Here is a 17,235-nt window from a genome sequence, read left to right as displayed (position 1 = left end):
ATTTTAAAAAATCAGGTAAAAGTACTCTCTTGAGGTCAGACTTTTAAATCTGGAAGTTTGTCAGATCTACAAAAACAAATCCCATTAGAGAATACTGTTGAAGGGCTGGGAAGGTGGCTCAGTGGTAGAGCGCTTGCCTTGCATGCCTGAGGCCCTGGGTTCGATTCCTCAGCACGATATAAGCAGAAAAAAAGCCAGAAGTGGCGCTGTGGCTCAAGTGGTAGAGCGCTAGCCTTGAGCTGAAGAGCTGAGGGACAGCGCCCAGGCCCAGAGTTCAGGCCCATGACCTGACCCCCCCCCCTCAAAAAAAAAAGAAAAAAAGAGAATACTGTTGAAGTTTACCTTCTCAGGTGGTTACCTTTTCTGAGTCTTGAGCAGATGTATAGGATATGTACAGATGCAGAATAGCATCACTCTGTCTCTCTCTTTCTTCTCTCTCTCAGACATTTGTGAATGTAATTGCTACCAATTCTAGAGAATGCATTCCAGTAAAGTATAAGTGATAGATGTAATAAAGGAAGTAACCTCATATACATGAAGAAGAGAACCCTGTCTGAGCATCCCCAAATGTCCTTCCTTCTGTAGGGGGTTAGACAGGATGTCTCCTCTCCTAGCCTATCCCTGTTACTGAAGTGGCACTCCAAGTGAGAAAGGCCTGTTTAAATTGTAGACAGCTTCTCCCAGTTTGACCTGACACTGCTCTTCTACTTTACCAGTCTTCACCAGAGTTCTCAATTGTTATTTTCTGACCCAAAAAGTACTAATGTGTTTTTGTCTTTTTTTTTTATTGTACTTCTAAAAAGACCATTTGTGGCCACAGGAGCAATACAAAACTGTAAGGAGGGTAGAAGAGGATTTTTTCTTGCTATATAGAGGCCTGCCCATGTTAACACAAAGGGAAACCTTTCAAAAGACTAGGCAGTAAGGAAGCAACAAAGAAAATGTCATGTTGGAGGTCTGAAGGAAGAAGCCCAGGCATATTCAGAAGACTGAAAAGTAGGAGCTGAGAGGTCTAGTAAAAGGAGAAAAAAGCCAGAAAGTCCACATCTGGGGAATATTTGAAGCATCATTTGAATAAGAGACAAAAATCAACTCTAATGAGTTCTAAGGCAGATCAGAGTAAATAGACCTGTCCTCCATACAAACAGAGGAAGATGGTTCTTAGCTTTTCCATAAGAACACTTGTGTGAGTCACACAATGGAAGGTATCCAAGTCAGGAACTGTCATCTTTGGTCCAAATCACTTACAAGAAAGGATCTGAGCCAAGAACAAGAAAATATCTAAGTTTCATACAAGCGCTGAGCCAGAAAAAAATACATATTTAATTTAAGTCCTAACATCAAATACAAAATGGAGTGTTTTAGTGAAAATTTCAAAAGTTTTTAAGAGTAAATCCATCAGGACAACATTGAGTTTTTAATCACCTATTTTTGGGCAAAGATATTTACCTAAATTGTATTTACCCCAAAATATTTACCTTATTTACTTAAAAATACTTTCTTTTCCAAGAATACTTTCTTTATAACCTCTTTTACCTCTTCTCATGTTCTAGTTACTGTTTTCTTTTTTAATGAATCTTGCCACATACCTTCTGCAGCTGATGTATCCTCAGTTTTGTTCACATATGCTATACAAACTTAGATGCCACTCGCATTTTTAAAAGAGTGCCTTACACATTTTTTTTGCTTTTACCTGAGTCTGGGAACCTATTATTCTATGAGGACTATGGAAGATAGCAGCTTAAACAGAATACAGTAAGTAGAAGACAGTGTTTGTGCTTTAACTGTGTAATTTCATTTTTGCACACAGAAACATGCATTTAAAAGTCTATGTCTAGTAAGAAATTCTGATGCTAAAATATTTTCTAATATCTTCAGTAAAAGTTTTTATCTCCATATAGATTTGGCAGAGGTCAAGATTTGGCATAAATATCAGTCAGGAAAACACTAAGGCTTGATAGAGGGTCAGAAAGAACTAGTGTATAATGATTTTTTGGGGGGTCCGGTTGTGGGCCTGAACTCTAAGCCTGGGCACTGCCCCTCAGCTCCTCAGCTCAAGGCTAGCGCTCTACCACTTGAGACACAACGCCACTTCCGGCATTTTTTTGCTTATGGGTGCTGAGGAATCGAACCCAGGGCCTCAAGCATGCAAGGCAAGCTCTTTACCACTGAACCACCTTCCCAGCCCCAAGTGTATAATGATTTTATCTCATGCCCACAGAATATGTTGATTTTTTAAAAATCTCAGGACAGGGAGAAGTTGGAGAAAAGCTATAACAGATTTAGCTCACAGAGGGAAGACACAGGAGATTGAACATAAAAAAGAGTTGCTCATCTCATGCTCTGGAGATTCGTGGATCACCTCTGGCCCAGAAACCCTGGATTGGACTGAATATTTTCTTTCTGAATTTTGACTGCATCAAGGAAGGCTCTACCACTGGGATTAAGCAATACTGTTTAAAAAAGGAGTAGACTTCAGGATGTTGGGATCTCAGGAATCCATTGTCTGACAGATATTATTTTCATTAGAGGTGCCCCAGACAGTTCTCTATCCATTCCTTGAAATTTTCATAGTCAATGTTTCCTTCCTAAAAGAGCACATTTGATTTAGGTTATAGAGGGGGTAGGGATTGGACAAGCAAGCCTGTCACCCATGTCTTTAAGACTAGTAGTCACACTATTTACACTCAACTGAATCAAGTCCTTTGTGTCTATGGCCTCAAAGACTGAATTCACAGACAGCAAGTGAAAAAATATCAAAGATTCATTGAAGAAGATCAGCAAAGTTCCTGCTAGATGAGAGAGGTGCCAAGAGAAAGCACAACCTGGGGGATACTGTGTAGGGGTTAATAGGTGAGAGCTATGTGACTCTCTAGATCTTTGTACAGCCTGTGTGCAGTATCAGTCCCTAGACCCAATCAACCCACATGAGCTCTCCATGAATGCTTTAGCCCTTGTGACTAGGTGCCCACTTCACAGCACACTTTTGAGGTCCATCAGTCCATTATTCACTTGCAAGTCTTCCCAAGGCCATGGGCCATGAAGTGATACCCAGAGGCCCACATGTACAACTGCCCAAAGCTTTGGTGAGGGAGTGGAGAACTTTTGTGGGACCTGATTGTCTGGTCAGGCTATTTTTCTGCTGTCAATATCATATCCCAACAGTGAATGGCAAAAGATATAAAGCATAATGGAAGATTGGCTGGCTCTTTGAAGCAGAAGTTTTGCTTTACACTCTTCTGTGCCTTAAAATTCTTATAATGTTGCAGAAGGGTGCTTACATTTTATATTTTTATTTTTTACTGGTACAATCATGATCAAGCTCCTCATATGATATTCCTAGTTTCGTTTGGTTTGATTGACCATGGTGCCTCTATCTTGAAGCCCAAGACAAGTATTTTGTTTAAAATAGACCACTTACCCCCAATCCTCCTTCCAGCTGTTACCCAAATAGGACACTATCTGGCTCCACAACTAACAGAAGTAGTTTCTGCACCCTAATACCTCTCCTGGTACTTCCTACTAACCCACTGGAAACGTCATCAGTTTATAAGTGGGACTGGAGCTCCAGTTTCTGCTGAAGACTTCTTTCTACAGATTTGTTCCTGAAAATCTGTGCTGGTGTTGAGTCATGTCTTAGCCTAATTTCCTTTGAATCTAATAGTTCTGAGAGATATCAGTCACTACTAGATAGAATAAAAGGAAAATGAGGTTTATTCTTGCTTTGTGAGTAAGTGATTGTGAGTTTAGATCTCTCAGTAGGCCATGGGCCTTCTGCTCAAGACTTTCAACTAGCCATAGCTACTAAATGTAGATTGAATGTATTTGCCCTGCCTTACTGGAAGGCACCTAGTAAATGTTTTATGTGCTAAGATATTGTATATACAACTTCTACAGAACATCCAAATGAAGATACCAAGCAGAGGGCAGGTCTGGCATTCAGAATGAAGTAAGAAGACTGGGTCTAAGTAATATGACTTGTCAATATAGCCCTTCTGGTACCTTATTGGGTGAAGAGGGCTTTCCACTTAGCTCTGAAAAGCCTAGAGGTAAGAAAAGCCATTCACTGAATTGCAGATGTCATGCTGTTTAGCTGTAGGAAATCTTTGCTATAGAGAATGTGCTGATTCTGCCTTGATTATCTCCCTAAATGGTTTTGAGGTATATACCCCTTATGGAAAGTTTAAGCTGATATTTGAGATACTTCCTTAGATGGAAAGTTCTGCTTGCACATGAGTATTCCCATATAAAGTTTGTTTTTGGTAAGGCTTGGTCTCCACCCCGAGCATGTGTTTTTTGTCTTTAAAAGCTTTGTTCAAACTCAATTCTGGGCTCCAGGTCTTTGAGACAGGAGTCCACCTCCAGTTGCTGGCTCTCCAATAAAGATTCCCAATTCAACCTCTCAAAATGTGGCTTCTCTGTTTTCTTACAACGGAATTCCCATACAACAAGAAAATACCTGACATTGTCAGTTACCGGCCAAGAGAAGGCTGCCGTCTTTGGATGGGACCATCCAGGCAGAGGGAACATCAGGAGAAAAGAGAAGAATATAAGATGGCCAATAAAAAAAAACTAAAACTAGAAAAGTAGAGAATAACCAAGAAAGGAAAGCCTTGTCTCTACTCCAGTGGTTGAGAATGATAGTATTAAATAAGGTTTTGTGCATTGCAATAAGCTTTTATGACTTATAAGCAACATGATAATGACATTTGGCTTTAATGTTGTTGTTCTGAGTTGCAGGGTCATTGCCTGAATTACTGGAATAACAGAGTGCACGCAGGCCTATGGTGAATGAAAACTGTGGTCCTCCGAACATAGTAGGTACTTACTTAGGGCTCAACAGAAGAAACTCAGTTGTTGTTAGCTATAATTCTCACCACTGCAATTATTTTTGCAACTCAAAAATTTCCTGTTATACTTTTCATGAGTATAGATTTTATTATCTTTAATTTTATTATCATTATATCATATCGTTATCTTTATATCATTTTCTCTTTATATCTTCTTATGTTGCATTATCTTTAAATAGTTGTACAAACTGCTATTTTTAAGTGCACTAAAATGAGGGGCAATAAATGTCAAGGATAATGTTAAGGAGAGGTTAAGAAAACAAAACAGAAACAGAACCATAGGCAGATGTCTAAATAGCAGATCAAGGAGAGATAAGGAAGTCTCCATTACCAAAGGAACAAAGATGCAATTAAGAAGATGGCAAGAACTCTCAGTACTGTTTGGCTGTTGGCTTTTGGCCATTTAAATTTAATAATCATCAATTTAGAAACTGAAACCATACATATTTGATGTTATCAGCAAACATATGAATAATGTCCTAAAATTTCTAATTGTCTTCATTTTGTAAATACTCAGTCCATTTGCAAAAAGTCAAGATAGTCAGTCTAAAAGAATGAAACCCTTGTGTACTGGCACTACTCTGATTCATGGGAAAGCTGATTATGGAAAGCCAGGACTGAAACTCCCAGTCCTGAGGTCAGGAGGGAAGTGTGTGATTATAGCTATTCAACTCAGTTTCTCTTGGTAAACAAGAAGTGTTCTAGCCACAGGGTGTGGTCCTATGTTCCCCACTGCAGGGTAATTTTCTGGGGCTGTTCTACAAAAGTATATCATAGTCTATTACAAAGTTCTACCTAATATCAAGACTCTAATTATAAAAACATAAGTTTCACACTATGACTGAGACATAGTTCATTCAACAAGTATTTCTTGGGCTTGAGGCTGAAGCAAAATATAAACCTTGATAGATATAGTTCTTCCTTTAAAGAATTTCTGATCTGAAGGAATAAATGAAGTGAAAACAGTAATAACTAAACTAGATAGAATTGACATAGGACATGAAAAAGAAACAACTGGCTATAGAATTTTGCAATAATTTGGCAAAATGTTCACAAAAGTATTATTTGAAAGGTTATTATCTTGAAAGGTTAGTGGCATTCAGAGATGGAGATAGAAAGTTTTGGGGAACCAGGAGATACTGTGAGTAATGAGACAGAGGTGGGCAGCCAAGAACTGTTTATTTCAGGGAAAGCAAATGCATTTTGACAGTATAACACTTAGATCTGTGCACAGCTAGAATGGTATTAGGGAGAAAGAAACTGTGTATTGGAGTATCCTTGAATACTAGGTCTAGAAATTTTGAAGGTATTTCACGAAGGTATCTCTGGCCATGAGATAGTCATAGACCTCCAAGTAACACTGGTTTGGATTTTGGGAGAAGGTCAAGACTAAACGTGTGGGAGGAAAGAAGAGGATATTTTTTATGGAAATGTATAAGAACACTAAGGTAGAGAAAGGTTTATAAAGATGCAAATATTGGGCTGGGAAGGTGGCTCAGTGGAAAAGTGCTTGCCTTGCATGCATGAGGCCCTGGGTTCGATTCCTCAGCACACCATAAGCAGAAAAAGCCAGAAGTGGCACTGTGGCTCTAGTGATAGAGTGCTAGCCTTGAGCTGAAGAGCTGAGGGACAGTTCCCAGGCCCAGAGTTCAGGCCCCATGACCAACCAAAAAAAAAAAAAAGATGCAAATATCTTTATGTTCAGAATCCAAATACAAAAGTCAATTAATAACTAAGACAGCACAATAAGGGAGAAACCAGAAATAATACAATATTATTAATATTTACAGTACAAACTATGAGCAGTATAACATTGACTATTTTCTGTTAGGACTTTCATATATGGTTTCTCATTTATTCATAACCCAATGTCTCTGGGATAAACATTGCTATTTGTCTATATGTAAACACAAAGGTTTACAATCATACGGCACTTTTTAAAATGCAACACAGACAAAAGCCAGGACAGAGGTGACTGCTCAGACATTTTGCCTGACCATAGGAAGATCGTAAGTCATAAGGCAGCAAGCCAGGAATATACTAAATTCTGATGTCAGCAACCTGGATGACAGTTGATAAATCAGGTAAATGCCCCTTATATTATCATGTCCTTTATATTTTTCATATTTTATGAATTTATTGTTTTATAGTAAATTCTTGACGGGTATAAACAGAATGATGAAGATAACATGACTGGCATAAAAAGATAATGGGATTATCTTTTCTTTTCTGTTTTTTTTTTTTTTTTTTTTGGCCGTGGCACTTGAACTCTGGGATTGGGCGTTGTCCTTGAGCTCTTCAGCTCTCCCAGAGGTTCACAGAGGTGTGTTCTGACATTCTTGTGCTGGAATTCCAAAACTCGTTATTGAGAAATAGTTACCTTGTCTATGTGCTGTCATGTATGTGTGTGTGTGTGTGTGTGTGTGTGTGAGAGAGAGAGAGAGAGAGAGAGAGAGAGAGAGAGAGAGAGAGAGAGAGAGAGAGAGAGAGAGAGAGAGAGAGAGAGAGAGAGAGAGAGAGAGAGAGAGAGAGAGAGAGAGAGAGAGAGAGAGAGGAAAGAGGGGAGCAGGGATAGAGAGACAGAGAGGAGAGAGAGAGTATGTACACAGGTGGAATTATCTTTTCATCTGAGATCAAAGGGGAAATCAAGAGGATAACTAAGATGACTGAGAAAGGAAGATTGAGAAACTGCATTTAGAAGGCCTGAGAAACTGAACTTGGAAGTGGCTTGGGTATTCGATTGAGGGTTGCTGGATAGTTGAGAAAGGCTCACAATGAGACATAAATATCTCAGACTGCTTCTGGTGCACAGCCTCCAGGACAGAAATCTCCATGGGCATTATTAAATACATTATCATAGCACTCTCTTCTTAGATTCCATTTCAATTTAGAGAAAAGGAAGACGAGAGAGGTGAGTGGGTAAATTAGCTTCCAAAGTTTATAAGTTAAGAGTCAATTTGTCCTGGGGAAATAAGGTGAAGGTCAATCTTTCAGGAAGTACATGAAGTAATATCTCCTGTATTTGCTTTCAGCTTACCATTCCTCATTTTTCCCTAGTCTATCCAGCTTCAAAAGGAGTAGCCCTGAGCAACCAAAAAAAGGATAACTTGCTCTGGCCCCCTTCCCATTCTTCTAGACACTTTTCTTTCACTTTGTAATAAACTTCTCTTTTGTTTAAGTTGTTTTTTAATTTTATGTTATTGTAAAGATACTGTACAGAAGGGTTACAGTTATGTAAGTAAGGTAAGGAGTAAATTTCTTGTTGAGCATTGTTATCCCCTCGTTTGTTTTTCTCCTACTATCATTTCCCTCCCCCAAGTTTTTTTTTTTTTAGTTGCTGATTCTGGCCTTATTTCTATCCTGTCCAGAGACCAAGAGCCCATCATACTCGTGTATCATGACCACTCTTTACGTACCACCAGAGTAACTTCTACTTTTAAGTTTTTGCTTATTTTGAGCTGGGTGTGGCACATGCTTGTAATCCTAGCATTTCAGAAGCGACACAGGAGAGTGTCAAGTTCAAAGACAGCCTGGGCTGAACAATAAGCTCTGTCACTTTTATACCTGTCATGTTATTTTTTCCATTCTCTCCATATCCACTCAAGAATGTTACTGCAACACTGTCAAACCATAAAATTTTAAAAATTATGAAATTATAAAATTAAATTTAAAAAGACAGTGGCAGAATATTTATGAGCAAGACTTCTAGTCCCATCCCTAGTACTAAAAAATTACATTTACTCCTTTGTAGTAATTTTGATCCAGTTGTCCAAATTTATCATGGACCAGATTTCTGCCATATGGGTTTGAACAGCTAGAAGCAAAAACTTGGTTCTCTTTTCCCTTTTCTAAAGCTGTGCATACTTGTCTTTGAGTTTAAAACCCACACTTAGAAAACTGCATGAGTGAGAGAAGAAAGGAGGTATTTTCTTGGAGTGGATTGTGTTTGCCTGTTTGTTTTAACCAGCTGTGCTCAACTGTTTACTCAGCCTTGTCTCCAATAAGTTTGGAGCAGTGTGGAATTCAACCACAGGGCAAGGGTCTCTTCTGCCTCTGAGATACCTTGCAACCAAACAAATTGAAATTCCCATAACCAGGATCTTCAGTTCCTGTGGAATCAAATTATGGAGCCTCAAAGACAGAATCTAAAGACCACGCTACAATTTTCTTTAGGAAGATACCACATTTCTGAAGAATATGGCTTTCTTCTTCCAAATCCGCTGGTAAGGATAGAACCTTGGGCTAGGTCAAAAGTGGCATGTTGAGGTTCTGGTTTGTGGCTTTGTTCTGTAGATTTATGTGGTTAATGAGAGAGCTATAATACAAATAAACAGTCATCAGCCAGATGAAGATGTTACTAAAAACATAATGAGATCACAAACAAGGAATGTCAGCTTCAGCAGAGAGTGGTTCCAATAGAATAAACATCCATGCTGCTGTTTTGTTAAGCATGCCGAAGTAAATCTGGGAAATTATAAGCAAGTCTGTAGTCGGCAAGAAAAAGGCCAAGATAAACATATGGCACTCAGGAATAAGGTACCTTCTACCATCTGATGCAAGGTTTCCAGGAACAGAGAATAAATGGAATTTCTACACTACACATTTGCTCACTGGATGTGTGTGTGTGTGTGTGTGTGTGTGTGTGTGTGTGTGTGTGTGTGTGTGTGTGTGTGTGTGTGTGTGTGTGTGTGTGTGTGTTAGTAAGCCTTTCTGGGAGAGCTTATTCCTAAACAGCTCCTGGTCACTACTGCTGACATGTTAAGGGAAACTGGTTTAACTTACTTGTTAGAGGAAGCAAAAGAGAACAAGAGGGACTTTAGGTGCTTTTGGGGCTGGTTAAAGAGATTAATTTGATGGCTTTGGGAACTTTTGAGAAAAAGAAGGGACTTTTGGAAACAAACAGCATCTGTTTCACAATTCCATTTAGCAAGCGACCTGCAATGCAATTCTGTTTTTCCCACTGAGCTCGTGTTAGACTGTAGTTCTTATTACATGTGGTCAGATTCATAAAATACTAAACTTAGGGGTCCCTAAAAACCACCCTAAACTAAATCTAGGGATCCCTAGAAACTACCCATTTCCAACCTCTTTTTTTCTGCTGTGGCTGGCTGAAGAACAGAGAATGTGACAACAAAAGTCTTACTGGTGGCAAACTAATGTTTAAGACTCTTGACATCCCTTTGTTATGACATCATAAACACCAAAGCCACTCAGTTAAAAATGTAGGCATCTGACATTGCAGATGCCTACTTTTTTTTTTTTGTTGGTCATGGGTCTTGAACTCGGGGCCTGGGTGCTAGTTGTCCCTGAGCAATTTTTACTCAAGTCCATGAGATGCTTATCTTCAATTAACCACCAGAAATCTGGCACTGTGGTTCAAAGAGGTAGAGTTCTAGCCTTGAGTAAAAAGAGCTCATGATCTTCAGATTTCAGCCTCCTTAATAGATAGTATTACAAGCATGAGCCACCAGTACCCAGTTCATTGTAATTATTTATTAGAACAAATACCCCACCCCAGCCTAATTTGCCACCTGATTAAGAAATGAATTGAATACCTATGCTGGCTTTTATTTTGTTATGGTTAGATGGGTCTCTTGCTATATATCTCTTGCTGACCCAGAACTTATTACTTAGCACAGGCTAGCAATGAATTCATGATCTTCCTGCCTCAGCCTCCTGAGGAAGGAAGGACTTAATTGAAGATAAGAATTATGTTCTCGGGGCTGGGAAGGTGACTCAGTGGTAGAGTGCTTGCCCTGGGTTCTATTCCTCAGCACCACGTAAACAGAAAAAGCAGGAAATGTCACTGTGGCTCAAGTGGTAGAGCATTAGCCTTGAGTTGAAGAGCTGAGGGACAGTGCCCAGATCCAAAGTTCAAGCCCTATGACCTCCACCACCACGCCTACCAACAACAACAAAAGAATTGGGTTTTCTGTAGAGCCCTCAGCTGTGAGAACAGCTTACAGATCTGTCAATTGCTTTGCTATTGGCAAAAGTGGTGTAGGGAGGTTGTGAGGTAGAGTGGGGATATGGTCCTATGTCTTGGACCATATCTTCTGTCACTGGATGACCAATGTTGCCAATTGCGATGTGCTGACCTAAGAGCAGCACTTTCGGTGCATCCAGATGAATGAGAGGAACCAGCCATCCTGATGGCACTTGGCAGCTCCTGTGACCTTGAGTGAGCCACCAACAGAGCCTTACCCTCAATTTTCACATCAATAGATGAAGGTGTGGTGCCTTGTCTACAGTTGCTATGAATATAGAGGTGAATGCCTGATAAGAAGGCAAAACCAGTCTTCTTGACCCTTAATCCAGTGCTCAATTAGAAATTCTATTCTGGAGACTGTAAAAAGTCTTTCTCTTATTTCTGCTGATGTTTTCACCACTCTGTTATTAAGATGATTATTACATCTAACAGTTATCTCCAGTAGATATTTTTTCTAGATATGAACTTACATGTTTTAATACAAGATCTGGATGTGATAACTGCTCTCCTTGGCCTGTTCTTTATGACTTTCACTTTCTAGAGTCACAGGTGAGAATGACAATCGCACATGCTTAGCTGGTCCACAACTTTTCCGTGCACCCCTGCCAGTCTTAAACATCTAGTCTGAAGTTCATGGGACCCCCTGAACTCTTTCTCTGTCTACCAAGTTCTAAGGATGTGATACTTGGCATGCCAACCAGTTTCCTCACAGCTCATATCATGGCGGTGCCGGGAGACTCCGAGTAAACACTAGGACAATTGAATTCCAGTAGGCTTGGTCAGGAGGAGTCTTTCATCTGTTTGGGGAGTGACAGGTATAGCTGGCTTCCTTCTGCCCAGAGTGCAGCACAATGCTGAAACCAAGGATCTTCTGGCTTGTTTGTAAAAGTCACTCAGGAAACTGATCCCCTCAGAGTGCCCCTTCATTCCAGTGTCACTGCAGATCTGCAGATCATGGAGCTAAAAGGATTACTAGGGTGTCCCTGGCCCCCTGCCCATTGTCTGCACAAACTGACACTGAATGAGTAACTTGACCCCACAGATATAACCCACTGCTGAGCTTGTTCACATTTAAAACTGGCAGTTCCCATGAAGGGGTCTTATTGTTTACTCGGCCTTTTGCTTCATTAGCACGTTGGAAGAAAAAATCTGAGACGATTCTGGACCAAAAAGGTGAGGTTGTCTAAAAAGAAATCCAGGGTCCTGATACCTCAATGAGATCCACAACGATAAACACAGATTAAGACAACACTCCCAGCTGCCCAATATGTTTTGTGAACTTGAAGTTCTGGGGTTTTTTACATGAATTTTTTATTGTTAATATAAGGATGGTATACAGAGGGGTTACAGTTACACAAGTCAGATAATGAGTACATTTCTCTTGGACAATGTCACTCTACCTTGCAGGCTACATCCCCTACCCCACTGTAGCCAATTTTTTAAGAGACAGGAGAGCTCATTACCTTTTCTGGCCAGATGGCCTTGAATTAGAATTTTCCTAATCTCAGCCTCCCAAGTGCTAGGATTACAGAAGTGAGCCACTGACACCCACCTGGGAAAATTGTTTTGATTAATTAATTAATTTATTTATTTATTTTGCCGGTCGTGGGGCCTGAACTCTGGGCCTGGGCACTGTCCCTCAGCTCTTCAGCTCAAGACTATTGCTCTACCACTTGAGCCACAGCGCCACTTCAAGTTTTTTCTACTTATGTGGTGCTGAGGAATCAAACCCAGGACCTCATGCATGCAAGGCAAGCACTGTACCACTGAGCCACCTTCCTAGCCCTGATTAAATTTTCATAGAATGTTTTTGGTCCTTTAAGCATAATTATTTTAACTGGCATGGAGAAACTATAGTTCCATATTTAGTCCAAAACACAATGGTTGATAAGAAATGTACTCATTACCTCAGTCATGTAACTGTAACCCCTCCTCTGTACAGCATTTTCACAATAAAAAAAACTTATTTTTAAAAAAGTAAAAAAAAAAAAAAAAGAAAAAAAGAAATTCTATTCTGGGAGTGTTAAAAGAATAAGCAGTTGAGAGCCAGCGACTCACACCTGCAATCCTACTCAGGGGGTAGAAATCTGAAGATCACAGTTTGGAGCCAGTCTGGGAAGGAAAGTCTATGAGACTCTTATCTTCAATTAACCTCTAAAAATCTGGAAGTGGAACTGTGGCTCAAATGGTGGGATACCTTAAAGCTAAGGGACAGTGCCCAGGCCCTGAGTTCAAGCTCCAGTACTGTCATAAAAGCCAACTACCCCTACTCCATAACTTGGCTCAGGAGTCTTCCATCTTCTCTAGTTCACAGGGAAGAAATGACAAGGAAGCCATGCTCTTATTGACATTAGACATGTACACTGAATAGAGGAAAAGCAATATTATGAAGTAAATAAATATTGGGCTGGGTCACAATTATGGAGTATCCTTTGTTTCCTTTTTTAAAAAAATGAAGCAGAAGTAGATAAGACAGAGTAACATCAGGTTCTGGTGGCATTTCAGGCCAGAAGAATGGTTTGGTTGATGAATAGCTTGTAGAAGAAATTCCTAGTCCTGAGCTGATAAAAATCAATATAAACTCTGATTCACTTTATAGTCATATTTTCCAGATCTCATAAATATAATTCTTTCAGTTTCAATTTTCTTTCATGGATGTGAGGACTTTTACACATCTTTCTAGGAAGAGGAGAAAGAAGGAACTTATCATCAGAATGGTCCCCCAAATTCTCAACCAAATCAGGGAGACTCAGTCACCAGCCTTACAGACAACATTACAGGAACCCCTCTCTGAGCAAGAGACAACCACCAGCTCAGAGCCTCACCCGCAGGAGTACAGCCAGGCTTCGCTCTCCTTCAGCTCAAACACACATGTTAGGGGCTCTGTCCCTTCTGTTAACTGGCCTCAGAGGTAGTCTGTTATCACCTCTTCCAGATGGCCTTTGGGTTTCTTACTATAAACACTTCATAATCTTCCTGAAGAAAACATGATCAAGATAATGAATAAGACAATATTACAGTTTGGAGGCATGCTACTGGAGTGAAGGAAAAGAACTGATATAAATAGCCATGACAATGTTGGAGTTTTATTGTGTTTTAGCAACCGGTCAGGAAAAATAAACACATACATATTCTCCTGCAGAAAGGCAAAGCACTTGATAGAAACATTGGCATCTAGCTGTCTCGACTAAAGGGAAGAAATTAATTGCCACAGTAGGCTATAATTTTCAGATCAGAGATCCAGACAGGAAGACTTCAAGTCCTTCACTGAAGACCAATTGCACCTTCAGTATGGTTGATGGTATCTCTGATGGTGCTGGATGGGAAGAGAGACAATCATGGTACCATAGGAGAGACAGATCAAGAGGTCCGATTGCACAATAGTATAGATCAAACCTCCAAGTGCTTTTTGAGAGAATGTAATGGATGAAGTATGGCTTTTTTGGTGTCACTATTAAGGAACCAAAGTGTGCATAGAAAAGGCAAAGAGGCAGATAACATAAAAAAGTGGGTCAGGGCTGGCTAAGAAAATTCTCCAGAATTCTTAAACAATGAAGAAACTTAAACTTTTCTCACCTCATAAAATATCTAAGCTGGAGAGGCTAGAGACCAACAAGAGAAGGGGTGATCTGATTCTAGGAATCAGGATGAAGATGTCAGGCACAGGATAATATAATAAATGCCAGACTTACAGTATATATTGGTTTCTAGGGCAACTGTAGCTAATTACAACCATAATGACTTAAAAACAACAGAAACTTATTCTTGAAGAATTCTCGAGATCAGATGTCACAAATTAAGCTGACCCAGGAGCATAATTCCTGCAAAGACTCTAGAAGGGGGTCTTTTCTCACCTTCTTAGAGTCTGGCCACCTGAGTGGCTTCTTGGTGCGTGGCAGCTATCTTCCTTTCTTCCACTACCTCTATGGTCCCTTCTCTTCCTCTGCCTTTCTACCTCTCCTCTTGTCTGCCTCTCTTCTGTCTTTCTCCTTCTCTTGTCTCTCTTTCCTGTCTCGATTCCTGTCTTTCTCCTCTCCTTATTCTGTCTCTCCTCTCTCTTGTTTCTGTCCTGTATTTCTCTTGTCCTTCCTAGTCTATCTTCTGTCCTCTCCTTCCTCTCTCCATCTGTCTCTCCTTTTTCCTGTCTCTTTTCCTCATCTCTTCTCCTTTCCTGTCTGTAACATTTCTTCTCCTTTTTGTCTCTCTTCTCTCCTGTCTCTTCCACTTCTGTCTGTCTCTCTGTATCTCTTCCTTTCCTGTCTACATTTTTGTTTTTCAGGACATTACCGGATTTAAGACACAAACTAATCCAAGCCAACGTCATCCTTTTCTAAATAAGTTCTCATTACATTTTCTAAGTGGGTGTATCTTTTCTTATAAAGGGGAAGTGAGAGTTAGGCACCATTCCACTTGTTACAGGAAGTTGGGAGGGAAGTGAAAAGGTGAGAAGAATGGAGCAGCTTCATTAATAACCAAAAATACTTGTGCTGATTCCCAGACCTAACCTCACAGGCAGGAGAGAGAGGAAAAGACAATGAAAAGTGAGAATGCAAAGTATCAAGGTGGGGCTGAGTGTGTGTCTCAGTGGTAGAGCACTTGCCTAGCATGTGTGAAGCTTGGATTATAGGTGTGGACCACCAGTGCCCAGTTTGAGGACTGACTTTAAAATGGAAACCAACCCCTGACCTTCTGCTCTAAAGCTTTACAAATGGAAATGCTTTATTGCCCCTCCTGCTGCTTTCTCTCTCTTCCTAAGAGCCTGGCTCTTTCATCCAGTACTTTGCTAGGGTGCCAGGCCATGCCCTCTCGACTACCCAGGTTTCCTGTTTGAACTTTGTGTGGTTTGTTTTCGCTTAGACTTATTTTTAACCTTCCCTATGCTGTTCTTAGCTTGAGTTTTAGGCAAGCTAAGCAAATGTCAGTCTAGCACTTTACTGTTTCTTTAAGACACGTTAAACATTTATTATCTTTTAGATTATAAATCTGTTAAGAAAACTTCCCCCAAATAAAACAAAAGGATGGCTCTATATCTGTCACTGGATGCAGGTGAGGGGTTGTGACATTTTACTCTAAAAGTAAGGAAGTTTTACTTAGGATCATTGACTTTGAGTGCAGAATAAAAATTTCTGGACAATTCATAATGGAAAGAAAACTTGGCAAAACTTGATTGAGTAAGTAAACAGGCAGGCAAGCAAGACAGACAAAAAGTAGACAGACAACCAGAAAGGCAGAGGCACACTCAGACTCTGCATGCTCTCAAAGGGAGAAAGCAGAGCTGTTTGGCATCAGGGATATTTATTCGATAAAGGCAGAGTCTGACTTAAGTAATGCGAAGATATGTATCTTTGTTTTCAATCACTGTTGGTGTTGTTACACTTTCTAAGTTTCTGACTCTTGGTTACCATTCTGGTTATGTTTTGGGTCCACCATTTAATTGGGCAGGGGGCATTTCTCTCAGAAAGAGATGCATCTTGCCACTGAACAGATGCTACTTCTTGAGATAAGGAACTCATCGCATCCTGTTGTTTCTTTTAGAAGGAAAGATATCTTGCAGTTCATTTTGATTAGCATTGTTTTATATGTTCATATGTACATAGCTATTGAGCTATTGTGATCCTCTGCTAGGACTATCCTAGATATATACTAATTATTACAAATGAGGGAAACCAGGAAGCCTATGTTTCTTTGGGTCTGGCTTACTTCACTTAATACGATTTTTTCTGAGTCTCTTCAATGGGCACTATATCATTCTTTCTGATAGAAGCATCAGTGTACTGTATGCAGTTACTGTTTTTCCCCCCTTTGGTTTACCTCCTGTTCTCATTGCTTTCGATATTAGTACCTTTTGATTTGTATGTAAGTTCTCAAATTTGGGGAATGGAAGGGGAATCACAGAAATGGTGAGGCAAAGGAAAAGGATGAACAAATGCAACAACGATACTCACAAGACATTATGTTGGAAATGAACTTTACATCTGCGTGGGGAGTCGGGGAGAGGGAGAGTGGGAGGAAATGAGGGAGGGGTAACAATGTTCAACAAGAATTGTACTCATTCCCTTATGTGGCTGTAACCCCTCTGTACATCACCTTTACTATAAAAAAATAATTAAAAAAAAGAAAAATAGTGCTCCTATGCTTCTGAATACCTTGTTTCTGAGTTGCCTTCACCAGGCCTCATTTTCCCTAATTCATTCTATCTCATTTCCCCCTAAAATAACCTTGGTCCCTTAATCTTAAGGGAAGCTGGAAGCAGAAGGATAAATATTTGTATTTGTTTTAAGCTTGAGTTTTTAAATTTTTTATAATTCCTGGCAGCTGTTTACTGTGCTCGATTTTCACCCCTTCCCTTCACTTCCAGTTTTACCCTCCCGCCCCCACCAACATTTTGTAAAGTTA

At 39.9% G+C, this 17,235-nt stretch overlaps 1 protein-coding gene across 5 annotated transcripts in view; it reads left to right on the top strand.

Moving 5' to 3' along the window:
- The first annotated feature begins 6,827 nt into the window (after window positions 1–6,827).
- The window catches only part of Ido2 (indoleamine 2,3-dioxygenase 2), a 57,017-nt gene continuing 46,609 nt past the window's right edge, over window positions 6,828–17,235 (top strand). For 3 of the 5 annotated variants that reach the window (XM_070016119.1, XM_070016118.1, XM_070016117.1), the window contains exon 1: window positions 8,897–9,073. In XM_070016119.1, the coding sequence (XP_069872220.1) occupies window positions 8,975–9,073 (99 nt within the window). In that variant the 5' untranslated portion in view covers window positions 8,897–8,974. Of the gene's footprint in view, window positions 6,935–8,896; window positions 9,074–17,235 lie in introns of those variants that run through there. The other 2 variants (XM_070016116.1, XM_070016120.1) reach the window with 2 other exon arrangements.

The sequence above is a fragment of the Dipodomys merriami genome, unplaced genomic scaffold, assembly GCF_024711535.1.
Source record: "Dipodomys merriami isolate MVZ:Mamm:240054 unplaced genomic scaffold, mDipMer1.0.p SCAF_12, whole genome shotgun sequence".
Lineage (NCBI taxonomy): Eukaryota > Metazoa > Chordata > Mammalia > Rodentia > Heteromyidae > Dipodomys > Dipodomys merriami.
Note: the sequence above shows the minus strand (reverse complement) of the source record. Positions and strands in the feature narration are given on the sequence as shown.